General features: G+C 42.7%; 1 protein-coding gene across 9 annotated transcripts in view; it reads right to left on the bottom strand.

Annotated features, from left to right (window-relative positions):
* The window catches only part of PTPRT (protein tyrosine phosphatase, receptor type T), a 281,951-nt gene extending 267,741 nt beyond the window's left edge, over window positions 1-14,210 (bottom strand). For 5 of the 9 annotated variants that reach the window (XM_017832333.1, XM_017832334.1, XM_017832335.1 and 2 more), the window contains exons 1-4: window positions 13,944-14,207; window positions 8,061-8,142; window positions 4,798-4,913; window positions 1,892-2,066 (exon numbers count right to left, since the gene is read on the bottom strand). In XM_017832333.1, the coding sequence (XP_017687822.1) occupies window positions 1,892-2,066; window positions 4,798-4,913; window positions 8,061-8,142; window positions 13,944-14,207 (637 nt within the window). Of the gene's footprint in view, window positions 1-1,891; window positions 2,067-4,797; window positions 4,914-8,060; window positions 8,143-13,943 lie in introns of all 9 variants that reach the window. The other 4 variants (XM_017832332.1, XM_017832340.1, XM_017832341.1 and 1 more) reach the window with 1 other exon arrangement.
* Between the last annotated feature and the right edge of the window lie 353 nt (window positions 14,211-14,563).

Below are 14,563 nucleotides of genomic sequence, written 5' to 3'. Positions count from 1 at the left end.
GTCTACCAAATGTTAACATTCAATATTGAGAAATGTAAATTACTTTTCATTTTCAATACTCCAATAAAATACCTTATGCACAGGGAAGCAAGCAAAGTTTTACATCATAAAGATATATAGATACACTTCTAGATCTTAACCTTTGTTGAAGAAATCCTCTATGATTTTATGTTCATCTGATCGAGGGAAGCAGAGCATTAGCTTGGATTTAGCAGGTTTAGGAGCAAGACTATTAATTGAGCAAAACTTCAATTACAGACTAATTTAATGTATGCCCAAGTACATTATTGCAATTCAATAAACACCTCTTCAGAATTAAACAATTCCAATTTGCTTTCATTTCAGCCCGTGCACCCGCATTACAAATTCCCTATTATTCCCATTAAAATGAGCCAGCCTGGCTGGAAGCACCCAGAGTGTCACAGGGCTGCACCACACTGACCTCCAGTGAGCCACTTCACCTTCCTGCCTCCTAACCAGCAATGAGGAGCAGGAGTGCACCTTTCCATAACAATATGATTCTCCTGAGGTTTCCTGGATGTGCCTGAGCAATCCAGCAATGAATCTACCAACATCTCTCCTGGTGGACATCCAACCAGTCGTGGGTCTGACTTATTCTGTTGCTTTTTCCCTGCTTATAACAACAAACATGGAAGTGCCAGACACCTCCTCCAGACCCTGAGCTCAGCTCAGCTGGTTAAAGTCTGGTGCTCACAACACCACAGCTGTGGGTTTGATCCCCTGAGGGCCATTCACTGAAGAGTTGGACTCCATGATCCTTGTGGGTCCCTTCCAACTCTGAATATTCTGTGAACTTGGAATATTCTGCTACCTGGTTGCTCTGGAAAACTGCCTTCTCTCTCTTCAGCTATGATCCCATCCTAGCTCTGCCACTCCTGGCAATTCCATCCCATTTTAGTCATGAATTAATTCCTCCAGATTTGAACAAGATGTGAGATCACCAAGTGGGAATTAAAAGCACTTGGCATCCAAAAGGAGCATTTTCTTCATGATCTGTGAAGTCTGAACATCTGCACCACACCACACTCCAAGGCATTATAAAGGCATCAGCACACTGATCATCAAATGACACAGTCAGTTGGCAGAAAGCAGCACAGTGGACAACTTGATCTCATTGTTACAGCTTCCTCCATTTCCAAAAAAAGTGAAACATGTAGAGCAATAAAATTATACTCTGTGAGGAGACCCTCACATCACCCCATCCCAAACATGAAGCATCTCAGGAACTACTCAGCCACTTTCTGATTTCCCCACTAAGAGTCACTGATGCAGCATCCCCGGGCTGCAGCTCAGGGTAAGTTTTAAAAATAAATAAATAAAAAAGCAGAACAGTGAACAGCACTTCAGCACAGGCCTCATGAAGGTGAGATTAAGACACACTTTGCACGTGTCAGGCACAAGTTGAGCTCCTGAATCACAGTAATTAACAGGGCTAAAATCCAAGCATCCCTCAAGAACTACTGATGCCTCTACTCCGTATTTCAGGACGTCAGCAGAATCAATCCCAGTATTTATTCCCAGCAGCCCCAAGCAGTCTCTCCTGACATGCAATGCTCCATCACAAGGTTATTAATGCCTAACAAAATACTGTAAAGTAAAGCAAATGAAGCTGACTGACAGCCAAACTCTAGCTGGCTACAGGAAGTCTCCACAGCCACCACACATTACTACAAAAGCTTACAAAGAGGGGCTGTGTCCAAAGTTTAGACTCAAATGCCCGTTTTAAGTCAGCGACTTAAATCCACATCCCTTTGACCTTTTTTTTTTCCTTCTTTTAACGAGAACGAAACAAGAAGGTCTGACAGAATGTCAATTTTTATACAGAGGAAACACTCCTCTTGCATGAAGTCGCTGCTTGAAAGCCACCTACCTTTCACAATGAGCTCTGCATAGTTGGACACTCCGGAGCCGCCGTCGGAGCGGATGACACAGCGGTACTTGCTGATGCTGCGCTGGGAGGTGTCGGCCACGCTCACCGTGGCCGAGAAACGCCGGTGGTTGACCACTCGAGTGACCATCAGGGCTGTGTCCCTCCCATTCCACTGCTGCAAGGGCAGAGAGAAATAACCCAGGTTAGGAAGACACGCAGATGATGCGTTTATGCATCCGTGTTTCATTCGGTCTTTGCCGTGCTTAGCGTCGGGCAGACCTTCGTGTTCGCGCTGAGAGGAGGGATTTTATGCAGGCACAGTTTTTTCAGGAGAAGGCTGACAGCAACACCCTGGAGAAATGCACAGGGTCCTGAATGTTCTCACACATATGTGAGGGTGGGGAGGCCCCGGCACAGGTTGCCCAGAGAAGCTGTGGCTGCCTCCCATCCCTGGGAGTGTCCAAGGCCAGGTTGGATGGGGCTTGGAGCAACCTGGGCTAGTGGAAGGTGTCCCTGCCATTTGGATGATCTCTAAGACCTCTTCCAAACCAGACCATTCTATGATTCTATGATATATTTAAGTTTTCACTTCTGTTTAATTTTTGAAACATTTTTGGGCACTTGATGTGTTCCAGGGATATGAAGATGGTGAATGGTCTAGAGGGAAAACCACAGTCAGAGGAGACTGAGGTCAGACCTCATCAGGGTCTGCAGCTTCCTCCTAAGGACAGCTCCAATCTCTGCTCCCTGTGAGCAGGGACAGGACCTGAGGGAACGGCTGGAGCTGTGCCAGGGAAGGTTTAGGTTGGATCTCAGGCAAAGGTTCTTCCCCCAGAGGCTGGTTGGGCACTGACCAGGCTCCCCAGGGCAGTGGGCACGGCCCCAAGGCTGCCAGAGCTCCAGGAGGGTTTGGACAACGCTCTGAGGGACAGGGTGGGATTGTTGGGGTGTCTGTGCAGGGCCAGGAGCTGGACTGGATGATCCTTGTGGGTGTCTTCCAGCTCAGGATATTCTGTGACTCTGTGATTAATGACTCCAAAGGCTGGAGAGTGACAGCTCTGACTGTGCAATTCCACACAGTGTAATTAGAGGCCCAGCTCGGATATGAAAACACAACAACTGAAGGCTTTGTGTACACCTGGGAAAACGCTACAAACAAACAGATTCTACAAACTTGGCATTTTCAGATGTAAAACTTTGATTCTGGACCAATTTAAATAAATTGGTTGGATGAGCAGACACCCTCATATGTCCAATATTCCTCAATAAACCTCTCTACCAATGCCAGACTACACTTTTCCAACTGGAAAAGGGACAGATGAAGAATTAGCTAGGAATAGTTCTCCACAGCATAAATATGTCAGCTTGCTCATTGGTCTAGTTTATTGGGAATTTCAAAGGAAAGCACACTGCTGTTCTGCTGGTTTCCAGTAATGAGGTTTTGGGGATGTTTCCAAGGTTATTTTCATTAAATGTTTCAGTTTTCGAGAATGGAAAACAGGTTTCCATTAACAACAATAACGATTTCTTTCCAAAACTCTGCTTCTCAAAGGGAAAGATTTATACTGTTCCAGGTCAGAACTGTTTTTACACACATCTAATCATAACTGAGGAAAGATTTCAGTGAAAGAACTAAAAAAAAAAAAGAAAAAAGATGAAGAATAAGCCAAAAATGTGACTCCATGAATGCTAGAAGTACACAACAGGTAAAGAAATTTCAGCTAAAAATGTGATTTTTAGTAGAACAGCTGTGATGAGAGCACAGTTACTGACTCTAATATAATTTTTTCATAATGCCAACTACATTTCCCACCAATTTAAGCCTTTTCCCCTGTACTGATTTTAATTTTTCTGATTAGGTAAACCAATTCCTTAAAATTTATTACAATGTCTGAAGTCAATTATAAGGTTTGACAAAATCTGTTAACTATTTGACTGCAAAGGCCCTTCCTCTCTGCCTCAGATGTTACAAACAGGGGGTGATCAGACCCTCAGTCACACCTGCCCAAGCTGAGAATAAAACCTGTTAACTGGCTTAAGTGTTCTGAAAATTTCTGTTGGCCCAACATACAGCCAGAGAATCCTCTTGACTTGTTTGGCATATGAAGCATTTAAGAATTCAACTATTTTAAACACTTCTGGAATGGTAATGCTGGGAGTCCCCGTGTCAGAGCACTTCCAAGGGCAGGAGAAACAATTTTGTCCTTCGCTGGGAAACACTCCCCGTGTTGATGGATGTTCAGGTTGGTGTCTGTTCCATCTCTAACTCTGAAAATGGATTCTCAAGGGTGTTACTGCACCCACACGAAGAGCAGGACCCAGACTCTCAAGTCCAACCAGTAGGCTGGACTTGACACCCAGAGGGGGAATGTTTTGGTCTCTTAGCGAGTGACTAAAATAATCTGCTGTTAACACAGCCAAGGGAAACTGGGAGCAAGAAACACAGTGGGTACAAACTCGGTTTGCCTGTTTTCACTATGCAGGTAAGTCATCCCAGACCTTAAAGCAGGTTTTCCTCTTACCATATTGTCACTGACTCCAGGCTAAGAACCTTTCTGGAGGGTGAGAGGAAAGCTGATTGCATAACAAGAAGGGAAGAGCTATTCGACTTGGTCTGTCTCCTCTGCTTTATGACTGAGTGTTTACAGGTACATGGGCATTTGTTTGAAACCAGGATTTTGCTGTCCTGGCCATTTTTTCCATTTTCAGTATCATGAGTCTGCACTTTGTCACCTTAAACTCTCACCTAGAAACTATTTAAGGCAATTCTCAAACAGTCTCAATGGAAAGACGTTGCCCCACCATGCAGTCTTCCTCTACCTATTCATTTTACTTGAAAAATCAGTGAAACCAAACCAAACCAAACCAAAGAGGAAAAAACACTCCAAAAGAGGTCATTACTTTACCTGGAGCCAGAGCTTGTCGTGCTGGGACCATTTCCCCCCAGCAATGCACTGGAACGTCGCGTTCTGTCCCACATTCACCTCCACGTTCTGGAGCCGCAGGAAATGAGGGGCTTTTCCTGACAAAAGAGGCAAAGTATTGCAAGGGTAGAGCAAGGCAGTGACTGACTGTGTTACACCACCCCAGAGGGGAACACTCAGCAAGGCATCAGGGCTGTCCTTGACAACGTGTTTTTGCAAAATCAATCCGTCCTTCAGTGTTTAACTACTCCCTGCAGAGAGAGGTGGGTGATGGATCTGAGGGAGGATGGCCTGAGGGATCTTAAGAGAGCCCTGGCACATCTAAAAAACACAGATTTGGATCAAATCACAAGTTCATGGTCACTGGCACAATTTCTTATTGCTTGCTATAAAGAGTGATTGAGTCATTTCTTTTCTTCAGAAAGCTGTGTTTTTAAAAAGGTCAAAGAAAAATCAAATGCTTCTGTGCTTGTCAAGCGTGACTGACCCAAACCACATTTTCACAGGGGTCTTTTCATCCTTTTTATTTTATTGACTATCAAATACGTCCTAGACCTTTAGAATAATGCATCATTAATATCAAATCAGATATGAAATGAAATATTCATATAACTGGCAGCATTGTGTCACTGGTTTAGCTGAAGATCACTGATGTCAGTGTTTTGCCGTTACTAAATTCAGCATTAGTTCAAAATTAAACCAGTGATATTAAAATGCAGACATGCAATTTGTTCACAAAGGACCTAGATCAGAGGATTATCTTTTTGACTAAATACCAGACTCAGTTACATCTCTAATTGAAATTACAAAATCATAAACAAGATTACAGCAGTGAGTCTGACACCTTTAAGCGACCATAGTTCTTGCCAGGCTTCAGAAGGTTTGGGCATCACTGGAAAACTTTTAGTAGGACACACTGAATAGCCTTGCAAGCCTATAAAGGTCAGAGTTTTTCAACTTCATGTTTACATTTTTTAGTATGATCAGACACTGATTAAATCCATAATTTCAGAGGATATTCCAACCTGTCTCCTTCTGCTGGAATCAAAGAGCTTGAAAAAAAATGTGGCCATCTGTGGCTGTGCATGAGGCTTGACATACAAATATTTGTGTACTGCAGACACATGAACAGAGAACACACATCTATACATCATGTCAAACATTTTTATCTACCTCTGTGTCCCCTTCACCACGCACTCAGTTTGCTGACAGCTCCTGAAGGACAGTGACTCTCTACCATCCTGCTTTCTCAGCATCAGGAATATGCATCAAGGTTTACTGGGTAACTACCTCTGGGTGACAGTCAGAGCATTCTACAGGGTATTCTCAGGCTAATTTTAGGAATTTCTGCCTGCAGTCTGCAGTGGGCAGCTCTAAGGCAGCTCCAAATACAAGGGTGCAGTCACACCAATCCCAAAATCCTGGTCCTGAGGTCTGCCCAGCTTCTGGAGCATGAGGCTGTCCTGTGATGGCAGGGGCTCATGCACAGAGCCAACAAGCTTTTAGTATAGTGACAATGGATATTCCAGTGCATTCCTTCACAGGACAAAGGGGGGGGGAAGGCAACAGCAGCAATATATTTATTTTTGCCCATTACTGTGTCATTGGGGGCATTTCCCTGTTTTTGCTGATATCTTGGTTTGGGGGCTGTACTGTCACCTGGGAAGGTAAAGCAGAGATGAAGAAATAAGAGCAATGATTTCAGTAACCTCCAGGGTCATCAGGAGCTTCGTGGTCCCTGTGTTTGGATTTATAACAACAATTTGTAAAACGAGCCTGAGGGGCAAAGCCTGTACACCACATTTACCCTGGTGACTGTCACTGCTGAACAACTAAAGCAACACTGGGAATACAACAGGAGAAGCATTTACAGGGACTGCAGAGAACTTGCAGCTTGTAATGACCTCTGTGTGCTGCAGGTTGCAAATGGATTAAAAAAAACCCAAACAAAACAACCCTGTTTGAATAATTTTGGTGTTGACTCTGCAAAAAAATGCCCTTATTTTTGAAGAAGGACCTGAATATACTTGGAGAAATGGGTTATTCACAATCAGTTTACTTAATGAAGCGTAACACAGCATGCTGCCTAACTTTTTAAAATCCCCTCATTTTCTTGTTGAGGCTTTGCCCCACGGTTTGTTCAGTGGCCTCTTTCCCAGCAAAAAGAACCAGCCATCACCCAGCAGGCTGTGAAGGCACACAGACCATTTGGGGATGTGTGTGGATGCTGCCAGTTATCAGCAACATCTGGTTAATACAGACTGTAAGTATTTCTTAATGAAGTAAATGCACCCAAAAGCCTGAGCAACGAGCACATGGTAAATACAAATATAATTTAGTTAAACAGCAATTAACCACCCTGCAGTTATCAGAAATGTCCTGTTAAACTTGAGCAGAACCATGTTTGTCACATTGAATGGCAGCTGTTCTTTGACATTCTGATTGCAGGAAAACCAGTTGATTTCACTCCATCAACATGTTTTTTTTTTTTTTTGTGAGCAGCTGTCACTGGTTTACTGAAACCATGAGCCAGTGAGAGGGGCTGTAAATAAAACATCTTTACAATAAACTGCATATTATATACATAATACAGGCAAAGTCCTCAAGCCACACTGTAGGTGCATAAAGAAACCAAACAAGTTCAGATTCAAAGACAGGGGCTCAAGACTTCTTTGAATGTAACAAATAACTAAATAAATTTAAACTTATTGTTGCAGCTGCAGTAGAAGAAACACAGCACCAACATTTACGAACAACTTAATGAACCTGCATTAGTTTCTACTCCTGTGCAAGTCCACTCTCTGAATAAGATTTATTTTAATATCTTTACAGGGGGTGCTGAGTGGGTTTAACATTTGTTGAGAGAGACTGACCTTTGGGACAGGAAACACTGAAACAATCTGGTGGCTCTTTTCTTAAGTCAACCACACAGGTCATTATGAGAACCTTTTTTTCAGGTTGTTTTCTACAGCAATGTGATTCAAAAATAATAAAACCACCAGTTTTATGTGTTCATAACAAGACAGGAAGAGAGAATTCCACAGAAGTCCTGGCTCTAGCTGGAGACTGAGAGACTTTTGCACAGCTGGCATAGTTGGGTAATTATGCAAGTCTGAGTGTCTTTAGGGCTCTTGGAGGGGACATAAGACATTTTAGTGCTGACCCAGTGGAGTAAATCACTCCTTCAGACTGCAAAGCCTGGCATAAAACACATCAATAGAGTCAGAAAAACAAGGAGTGCTCACTGCATGGATGGGCGAGAACTCTGACTTCATCCACTGCGATGTACCCGGGGTGTCCTTTCAGAGACACCGACTCAAAGATCACCTGAAACACAAAAGAAAGGAAAAAAGTTCTTAAAAAGAACACCTACATTAGTCATTTCACCATATTCTGCTCTTATTCCAGTGTCTGAGTCGTTCAAGGCATTTAATCATTAATAACAAAGGGATAATACCAGGGCAGTTCAGTCTGTACAAACAATGCAAATCTGTTTGGTGTGGAAAACAAAAATTTAGAGCAACACTCATTAGGATTAGAGATAACTGTGTGTGTCTCTGATTTGGAAAAGCAAAAGGTACCCTGTGTGTACACACACACCTATATTCACTTTAAGCAGCAGTCTTAGAACATTAGTGAATAATCACTTGACATCTTGCTCTTGGAAAATTGGAGAAAGCTGTACATGAATAGAATTCTCTTACTGAATCAGTAACTGTGCCTGGATTCTCTGGGGGAAAATCTTGATTGGACATGCAGGCCCTTGCAGGATTAGAAAGCAAATTATGAGCAAAGGATGACACTGGATTCCAGTTACTGGACTGAAATAAGATTCTCCCAGATAAGTTGTTTCTGCCTTTCCCTGGATTGAATATCATGATCTGAGAAGGAATATTCTTAAAAACCACATGTAGCATTTCACTACATTAATGGTACACTAACTAGCATTTTTTTTACTATTTACATATCTGGATAATGAAGGCATTCCACTAATTTGGGTCTGAAAAGACAGATATTCAATCACAGATGAACAAAAATATCATTCCGCCCTATGGGTTTGTGATTTTTACCTGGAAAGCTGCCCTGAAGTATCCTGTTACTAAAAATATACAGGAGAGCAGGTAAAAAGACAACAAAACAACCAAGCTAAAAAAGTGATAAAGAGATCATTAAAACTAATTTAACTGCTGACCTCCTCCAGGGAGGCAGTGGAGGGGAAGGTGCTGATCTCACTCTGGTGACAGGACACAGGGAAATGGAACAAAGCTGAGTCAGGGCAAGGTCAGGCTGGACATCAGGAAAAGGAAAAGACCTCTAGGAGGGAGGTCTGACCCTGGAACAGGCTCCCCAGGGAAGTGGTCACAGCACCAAGCCTGTCAGAGCTCATGGAGCATCTGAAGGACACTCTCAGGTTGGGTTTTTGGTAGCCCTGCAAGGAGCAGGGAGTTGGGCTCCACGATCCTTATGGATCCCTTCCAGTTTGGATCATGCTGTGACTCTGCAAGGAATGGGAAGCTTAGAAATGTTAAACTGCAACAGAAAAAAGAAAATTGCAGGCTGATTATCACTCAAATCAGTGATTCTCTTCCCCAAGGAATGAAGTGCTATCCTCTACTATGTTAAAAACCTGAATGGGTGGAGATGTAATGGATTCTGTCCCTGCATTTGAAAGGGATATCCCCAGTTTCATTCCATCCTACTGAAGGAATGTTCACACTGTACTGAACTGCTCATTTTTGCACGAGTATAAGGTTTTCAAGGGCAGAGTTAATTAACACATTCAGCTGGCACAGCTACTGTCATTACAGCAGTGTTCTAGTGCAGCTCCTTGTTCCAGCGGAGAAAGGATTCCAGTAATTTGTAACTTCCAAAATTCACTACCAGAACACAAAGTTATCTATTTAAAACCAGTTTTCAACACTCATTTTCATTTTAAATAAAAGATGGCATTTCCAGTCTGTCACTGTTCAGCTGCTTCTTCATCTCCTTAATCAGAAGATTTAATACAGTAAGAGGTTCAACTGCTGAAATGCTGCTCACTGCAAGCCCTGACTCTGAATTTAGACCACTATGGCCTTCCTAAGTGCAGAATTGCTGTTACTAATTTCCAGAGCATGATTCCTACTCGTGTTTTCATGACTAAGATCTGCTCCCCGACTCAAAACACAGCCAGATGTGAGATCTCCTGATCATGTTAAAAAAAAAACCCAAAAAACCAGAACATGATAAAAACAGGTAGAACATAAAAATGAACTGGCAAAGCTAAAAAACAAGAAAAGTTCAAGTGTTAACAATCTGTAGAAACAAAGTTCTGCTCCAGAGGAGACTGGACAACAAGGAGACTGGTTGTCCAAGGAGCCCTGGGAAGCAGCAAGTCTCTGGAAGATATAATCTATCAACAAGTGTTTTGTGTTATCAAAGTCCTTGATAGGCTTTTTAGGGACCATATAAAATAACAGTGTGAAACAGGAGCCCTTAGTATGGAAATCATAATTAGTTTAGAAATTAAATGTCATTCCTGATAAAAATTACACTCACTGGGAAGGTCACACAAGGCACTGCTGCAACTCCCTTCAGGCTTGAATTAAAGGGCAACATTAGAGCTACAAAATCTTATTTTAGTTTTCCATTTGTGAGAAGCCAAAAGCCACAATAAACTGAATTTCAACTTCCTGCAAGAACTTGTGAAGAAAACTACTCCAAGGCATTGGCATCAGCTACTAGTGTGTGGCAAGAGTAGGCACTGATACACAGAGAATTGTCTTTGGTTAATTCCAAATATGTACAGGGTCTTCAATAAAGCACAAGGTAATTTAATCCAGTAACAACAGTCAGCCTCTAAAAAAATCCATGTACACTGGTGCAAAATCCACTGAGCAGAGGATTGCTCTGACCTCAAGCAATATTGTGTGACTATTTTATTCTCTGTTCTGTGTCACACTCAGATATTCTTGTTATTTCCCAGCTCAAACTTCCACGCTCTGTTTTTTTTCTATGTTTTGCAGCATCTCTATCAAAGTGAGCAGCATGGAAGCATCTAGGCATTCCTAAAAACAGGGAACTGAGACCCAGCATGAGGAAAAGGCAGGAATAAATGCTTAGGGGGCCCATTTCTACAAATTTCACACTTAGTATCGCTCATGTCCTTTTAAATTCAGCTGGAAATGCAGCAGAATGGTTGAGAAAGACATTCAACAACGCCTTGCACTTAAGGAACCTCTCAGAAATTAATAAAGATGACAAAATACCAAGCTTCACTCTTAAAAAAAACACCCTTAAATGCTCCTGAGAACTGCAAATACAAAGCCATTTCATGTTTCCTCACCAATAAACAGCCCCACATTTCAGGGCTGTGATTTACCCACAATGTCTGTGTTAGCAGCTCATCTGCTGTGGTACAACAGTTTTCTCCAGGCCTGGATCAATAACACTCCTTGCTATACATCAAAAAAACACCTTCCTGCCAGGCTCTAGTGCTGCCCTTGGTGCATTCTGGGACTGAGTTCATCCTCGTGGTGAGCAGTAATTCAAGATTACAAGTATTACCTTTCTCCAGGAACTATTAACGGCGTTTTCTCGTTCCACTAAAACCATTTGCAGGCTGGGAATCCAAGTGCAAGTAACTCTAGGGCAGGCATGATAAATCTCCACCAGCCCTGCATTTCTGTCTCAGCAGAGTGGTTTTTGCAGCCAGATGACTCCTGTGACCCTTGCAAAGAACTGCCAGACCTAAAACGTGACCTCTGGCAAATGGCTTGGATAACTTTTCCACCAGTCACATCTCCAAGGCTCCAAGTACTCATCGAAGCCCCAGAGCCAGGGCAGAGAGCTCCAGGTTTGTTTTTTCCCTCACAATTCAGGATGGTGAGGTTTCTGTGCATTAAGAGTATAATCCACATTTTGCCCGATGCACACTTCAATATTTAGGATAAATGCTGGTTTTTCCCACATTACCCCGTGCTTTCAAAACACAGAACATGCTCTCAGGCCTCTTGCAGACAAAGAGTTCTCCAGGACTGCAATTTTCATCTGAGGCTGACAGATAAATGGCAAATGTGAAGGTGGGGAGGCCCTGGCACAGGTTGCCCAGAGAAGTTGTGGCTGCCCCATCCCTGGAAGTGTCCAAGGCCAGGTTGGACAGGGCTTGGAGCAACCAGGGATGGTGGAAGGTGTCCCTGCCCGTGGCAGGGGGTGGGATGAGATGAGCTTTGAGGTCCCTTCCAACCCAAACCATCCTAGGATTTTATTAAATAACACTCCACTGGCACACCCCAGACCCTGAGAGTGAAATGAAACACTCCTCAGGCAGCAACACAGCCAAGCTTTTTTTGTCTTGCCACCTCTGGACTCCTTTAGCAATAAGTGCTACTTCAGGCTGCCAAATACTGATAATTTTTCCTCTTTGTTTTTGCAAGCTTCAAGTTTCCTTTTTTCTTTATTTTTCTATTTTTTTAAACCTTGATTAAACATAGAAGCTCACAGGACTGCAGACCATCAACAAGACAGTTCATAAAATCAGGGACTGAAGACAGATCAGTCTCCTAGACCCCCAGAATAGTGGGACAGATCTCACGTTGTAAAAGCCACGCTTAAGGAATAATAATGTAAGTATAAATAGAAGGAAACATCACTCTGACTCACCAAAAAGTAAAAAAGAAGCCCCTTTGCATTTTCCAGGAAGGAGCTACTCCTGGGCAGTAACTGCTGCCTTCCAAACTGTTCATTTTTGTGCTGCAGTGGAAAATTCTTGTTTGATTTAAAGGATTTTTTTTAACCCAGGAAAAGCAAACTTGACCTGCAAAAGGACTTGTAAAAGACCTAAGTGAGGGCTCAGGAAGCCCACTATTGATATATCTGAGAGCAGGATCCCTCTTAGTGCCAGATCAGACTGGCTTTTCCAGGTTTTTCAAGCACTGATTACACAGGTGAAAGATCATTCCTGTCATCTCTGGGGAGCAGCTCCGAGGAAGCAAATCCTGGTGCAGGAGCAGGTTCTGTTAATTCAGATGGAGCAGAAGCACTTCAGTGTGAGCCTTCAGAAAGGGGACAAGTTGTGCATCTCTTCATCCCTTCCTCTCATGGATTCTGCCCATATCCACAACTCTTTCAGAACATTAAAGCCCTTCTGCTTCAGCTCAGATTTTACAGACCTCCTACCCAGTTATTAGAAGCAAAAAAAAAAAAAAGAGGTTTTTCTATCTGCTGCTTTCTACCCACAGACTATTTGCTGCCTTTTCATAGTTTGTTCTGTCTTAATTCCTACCTCACTCATGTCTTTTATTAGTATCATATGTACATCAAATTTCCTGCAAGGTTTAGGATGCAATTACCTGCCAGGATTTTTTCTTTTGTATGTCTTGAATATAAAACAACACAAAAATACTCCTTCAACACTTAACAAGAAATATGTGAGTCCACTGTGTCCAAATTTATCTAACTAAAATTAAAACAATGGCTGCAAAGTTGCCACATGGAGTTAGAAGTGGGTAACTAACAAGTAGATGTAAAATTAATATAACCAGAAAACCAATTTATTCATTGCATTCCTCTACTTCATGCTTGGTTCAAAAATAAAATTTTAACAGAATAAATAAAACTAGGTTACAAGAAATGCTAAGAAGAAGAGGAACTGAGGATCTGGTGAAGAACATACTTATGTTGATACCACGGTACAAGATTTTATTAGTAGCTCATTATGCTACCCCCTCATGTGGACACAGGAAAAGTCCAGATGTAAAGCTGAGTGAAGAAATATTACTTCTTATGGAATCAACCAAGGGCCAAAATAGTTCAGGCAAATTTATGCAAAGTACAGTTACACATCTAGAAACTCAGTTGTATTTACAATTACACAGGGCCACGGAAAGTGCCAATACAAGTTGGTTTATGTGCCCATTCTATCATGAACAAGGGGCTTCTAACTTGTTAATAATCTGACTCTCATCCATCACTCTGTAACCTGAAAACAACTAAAGAGAAAGGGTGAAGTGGGAAGAAACATGTCAAGATATAACCACCATACACGAATTTATCTGGATGGGAAAAGGTCGAGAGTCGATTTACAAAACACCTCTTGCTAACAACGGACGTTCAAAGGAAAGGGAGAGAAAAACACAGCAGACACATACCTGATAAAAATGTGGCCAGAAGGTGCTGATGGCCAGCTCTGCCTTCACCCATCCCTCCGTCACGACTCCCGAGACATTCCAGATGGGATTGCCCTGGGGGCCCCCGTTCACCTTCACGTAGACGTTGAGGGAGCCGGGGCTGGACCGGTCTCTGCTGGACAGGTAATAGTGGAAGTCGATGCAGTGGGTGTCGTTCTCCTTCAGGGTGGGCAGCAGCAGGTGGGCTTTCTGCCCTGATGCTCGCCCAGAGCTGTTCACCATCATGAAGGAGCCTACGGGGGAGAGGCAAAAGAGGAGAGAAAGTGGGTTTGCTTGGCTTTTTCGGTGTGAACGGCTCCGTTTTTACACTCAGCGACTCCCTCAGAAGGCACAAACCACAGCATTCATCTGAAGAACTCAAACCAGCTATTTGATGCACGTTGTTAGGTAACAGAATGAAAGGATATTAAAATTGCAGGGTATGTACACCAGTGGATTCAGGGCCAACTAGAACCACTTTAGTTGGGTAACTTAAAAATCAAAATCAAAGTACCGTTTAGCTTGTGTTATTTTAGCCCCTTGTGATAAAAGTCACTCCAAATAAAAGCCCATTCCCACTTCAAGCAGCAACAAGGTTCTCC

The sequence above is a fragment of the Lepidothrix coronata genome, unplaced genomic scaffold (genome assembly GCF_001604755.1).
Source record: "Lepidothrix coronata isolate B3197 unplaced genomic scaffold, Lepidothrix_coronata-1.0 Scaffold201, whole genome shotgun sequence".
NCBI classification, from domain to species: Eukaryota; Metazoa; Chordata; class Aves; order Passeriformes; family Pipridae; genus Lepidothrix; species Lepidothrix coronata.
The sequence above is the reverse complement of the archived record's forward strand: the minus strand, read 5'-3'. Positions and strand labels throughout refer to the sequence as shown.